This window comes from Eschrichtius robustus, chromosome 6, assembly GCF_028021215.1.
Source record: "Eschrichtius robustus isolate mEscRob2 chromosome 6, mEscRob2.pri, whole genome shotgun sequence".
In the NCBI taxonomy this organism is placed as follows: Eukaryota; Metazoa; Chordata; class Mammalia; order Artiodactyla; family Eschrichtiidae; genus Eschrichtius; species Eschrichtius robustus.
In genome coordinates, this window is record NC_090829.1 from 144,006,785 (window position 1) to 144,009,848 (window position 3,064).

The 3,064-nt window shown below is 59.3% G+C and overlaps 1 protein-coding gene across 1 annotated transcript; it reads right to left on the reverse strand.

Moving 5' to 3' along the window:
* Nucleotides 1-497: 497 nt before the first annotated feature.
* On the reverse strand, nt 498-2,512 carry TFF2 (trefoil factor 2). Its single transcript, XM_068545707.1, has 3 exons — nt 2,428-2,512; nt 1,609-1,758; nt 498-712 (listed from the first exon to the last, which is right to left on the reverse strand). The coding sequence occupies exons 1-3, from the start codon at nt 2,510-2,512 to the stop codon at nt 498-500; spliced, it is 450 nt and encodes a 149-aa protein (XP_068401808.1).
* Nucleotides 2,513-3,064: the final 552 nt, after the last annotated feature.

Genomic DNA, 3,064 nt, shown 5'->3' on the forward strand with positions numbered 1-3,064 from the left:
CCAGGTCTTCCCTTGCTCTTATCAAACTCAGTGTCAGGGACACACTGTAACTGAGGGGTGGGGGAGGGCAGATGGGCTCTCTTGGGACTGGCGCTGGGGCAGGACCTGTCACTCGTGGTCACGGGAGAGAACAGAGGGGTCCACGAGAGAAGAGAACACATCTGCTTCACTCCTCTGGGTCCCTCTCACTATGCCCAGCACAGCACGTGGCATTCAAAGCATCCAAAATAGTGACACCACCTGGCTGTGCTGGGACCTGGGGGGGTGGGGGGCGGCTGAGAAAGGGATGCTTTTTACAACCATCCAAAAGACACAGTGGGAAGGCTGGAGGGCTTAACGTACTAAAAAGAAGCTGTCGTTGTTGAGAACATTCTGGAATTGCCTTTTGAGCTGGTTCACAGTAAAGGTGGCTTCCTACACGAGTACACTTTTTCCTGAACTGGTCACCCACTGGGTCCAGGGGCCTGGCCAGGATGGCATCAGTCATCCTGTCCAGCCTAGGACCTCTCCCGCCCCAGCTCCCACCGCCCTCGAGAATCATGCTTGTCCAGGAACCGGACATTACCGTGCACGGAGAGCGGGAAGAAGCACCAGGGCACTTGGGGGATGGCGTCGGAGAAGCAACACTTCCTGGAGGCGCAGTCCTGGGGGCTGATGCCCGGGTAGCCGCAGTCCTTGCGGGCCGAGACCTCCATGACACACTCCTCTGACTCTGCCGTGCGCCACCGGATTTGGGGACAACACGGGGACTCAGTTAGGCCAGCTAGCTAACCGGACACATCCATCCCATCCTCCCAGGGGAGCACTGCTGGGCTCACAGGCTCGGGGTAGCACGAGGGGCTTCTGAGACTGTCACCCCTGGACTAAGAGTGGGCGCCAGCAGGTGGCCACCGCTTCCTCCTGATGCCAAAAGTCAGAAGGTCTGGAGGGAAAATCGTCTCACCTCCCTGGACTTGACATTGCTCTGTAAAGTGGGGTGGCCCACTGTACCTCCTGTGGGGACCCTTTAAGGATGTAAAGCATTAGACCAAAGAATTGAAACCCAGCGATGCTTCCACTACCGGGAGAGCCCTGGCTACAACCAGCCAACCAACAGCCAGCCATCGGGCCTGTTTTCCCCGGAGCCCGGGAGCCTCTGACCGGCAGCCTCGGGGGGGTGTGGACGGGAGGCCAGGGTCCTCAGTTCTACACACACGGATCAGCTCCTCACACAGACCTTCTAAACTGATAATAGGCACAGGCACAAAACTCACTCTCAAAAGGTAACTCAAGAAGATTTAAGTGAATTTCTTAACATTTGGGGTCTGTTTGCAGTTATGTTAATAATGCCCTGATTTTAATGCTAATGTCCCTTAGAAGCTTCTTCAGGAGCCACAGCGAAGAGGGGCCTCAGAGTTGTTTTTTCTTCAAGTACAGTCAAACGGATTGCCACAAGTCTCCCCAAAAGGGCAAACGGCGGCTGGCCCTTGGGGTCCAGTGTGGACATGGGGGTCGGGGCACGTTTTCCCTTCCCTGGGGCTGGCCCAGGTGGTGTTGGAGCCCTAAGAAACCAGGTCCTGGGCTGCCAGCCAGGGCACAGGAGGGGGTCCCAGCTCTCCTGGACGTTACCTTGTTTGGGGAGGGGCTTGAAACACCAGGGGACCCTGGGGATGCTGGAGTCGAAGCAGCAGCTGGCAGAGAAGCACTGGTCGCTGGTGATACCCGGGAAGCCGCAATTCACCCTGTTCTTGGGGCTCAGGCGTGAGCACTGGCAGGGGTCTGCGGAGAGGCCCTGGGTCAGCCAGCCCCCCGCGCTCGCCCCCCAGCCCTCGGGCACATCCGGGGCCCCCATCAGTGCCACTCCCACCCTGGGAAAGGCCGGCTTATCTTGCTCGTATTTGAAGCAGCCAGTGTCCTTCGGAGGAACTGACAGGGCTTGGCTGGAAAGTGTTTTCTTAGTTTAAAAATAAAACCTTCTGGCAAGAAGGTGGACAGCTGCACTCAGGCCAAGGTCGGGATGAAAGTGAACAAGGCCGGGCCCCTAGGAGCCCTTAGTGGGCCTCCCAGCCAGCCCCTCCTGGAGCCCGCCCACCCGAGCCTGAGGCCATCCCACTGATCCTGAAGGGGGTCCTCCTGGGCGGTCTCAGCCCCCTCCAACGCCCCCCTGCTGCCCTTCCTGAGTGGCGGGAAGCGGGTGGACACACACGGGAGCTGGCTGCGTGGCTAGCATCCCAAACCTTAGGGCGCCTTCCCAGCCGCTTCCCTTCTCAAGTTGACTCATCGCCTGCTTTTTCTCTTTGAGGGAAACTAACATCCACAGAGACACCCCGAGGGGCAGAAAACGCGGACCTCTCACGGCCTCCCTGCGCTCGGGGCACTAGAGGCCTCCCCAGGCTCACTGGTCTGCATGCTCCCCACGGCCCCTCGAGGGCCTGAGCCCTCGCTTACCAGGTTTCTGGGCCCCCACCAGGGCACACAGCCCCAGCAGGAGGAGCACAGCCAGGAGCCGGGCGCAGCGGGGTCCCATGTCCATGCTCAGCTGCAACCCAGGGCCGCCAGAAGAGTTCACACTCCCCACTGCGAGGGGTTGTTTTATAAGCTTCTCTCTGTTTGCTCAGCAAGCAAGATAACCTCCTCTCTCCCTGTGGCACCGACACTTTGGAACCTTTGTTAGGAAAAGGAGCTGAGATAGCTTGGCTGAAGGGCCAAGTGGTGACAGAGCAGGACTCCGGGCTCCCCGAGCACAGTCAGGCTTCCCCCGACCCAGGCAGGGAGCCAGGTCGTGCCAGGATGCCAACATGGAAGACGGGCCACGTGCACGTGTGGCGCTGGATACTCACAGGGTCCCACCCAGGAAGGGAGAGGTCACGGATTTCTCCTGATAAAGTACTTGGCTACCACAGGAATTTTTAAATATTGGGCCCAAGGCTACTGGGGAAAATGGGCCAGCCGCAGACAGAGAGAAGACCCCGCCTCCAGGAATGGGAGGGTCTCCGAGGAAGGCAGGAGACCCTCCTTCAGGGCTGCAGACCCCTCTCTCAGCCCCTGTCTGTACCTCCTTGTCTCTGTTTTGGGGAGGAGGCTG

Excerpts from the sequence above, each read along its gene's own strand:
- TFF2 (XM_068545707.1), bottom strand. The coding sequence starts at position 2,512 with ATGGACATGGGACCCCGCTGCGCCCGGCTCCTGGCTGTGCTCCTCCTG. Across the intron at positions 1,759-2,427 it reads GGTGGGGGCCCAGAAACCTG|ACCCCTGCCAGTGCTCACGC; the intron begins GTAAGCGAGGGC and ends GCCTCTCCGCAG. Across the intron at positions 713-1,608 it reads CAAGCCCCTCCCCAAACAAG|AGTCAGAGGAGTGTGTCATG; the intron begins GTAACGTCCAGG and ends GGCGCACGGCAG.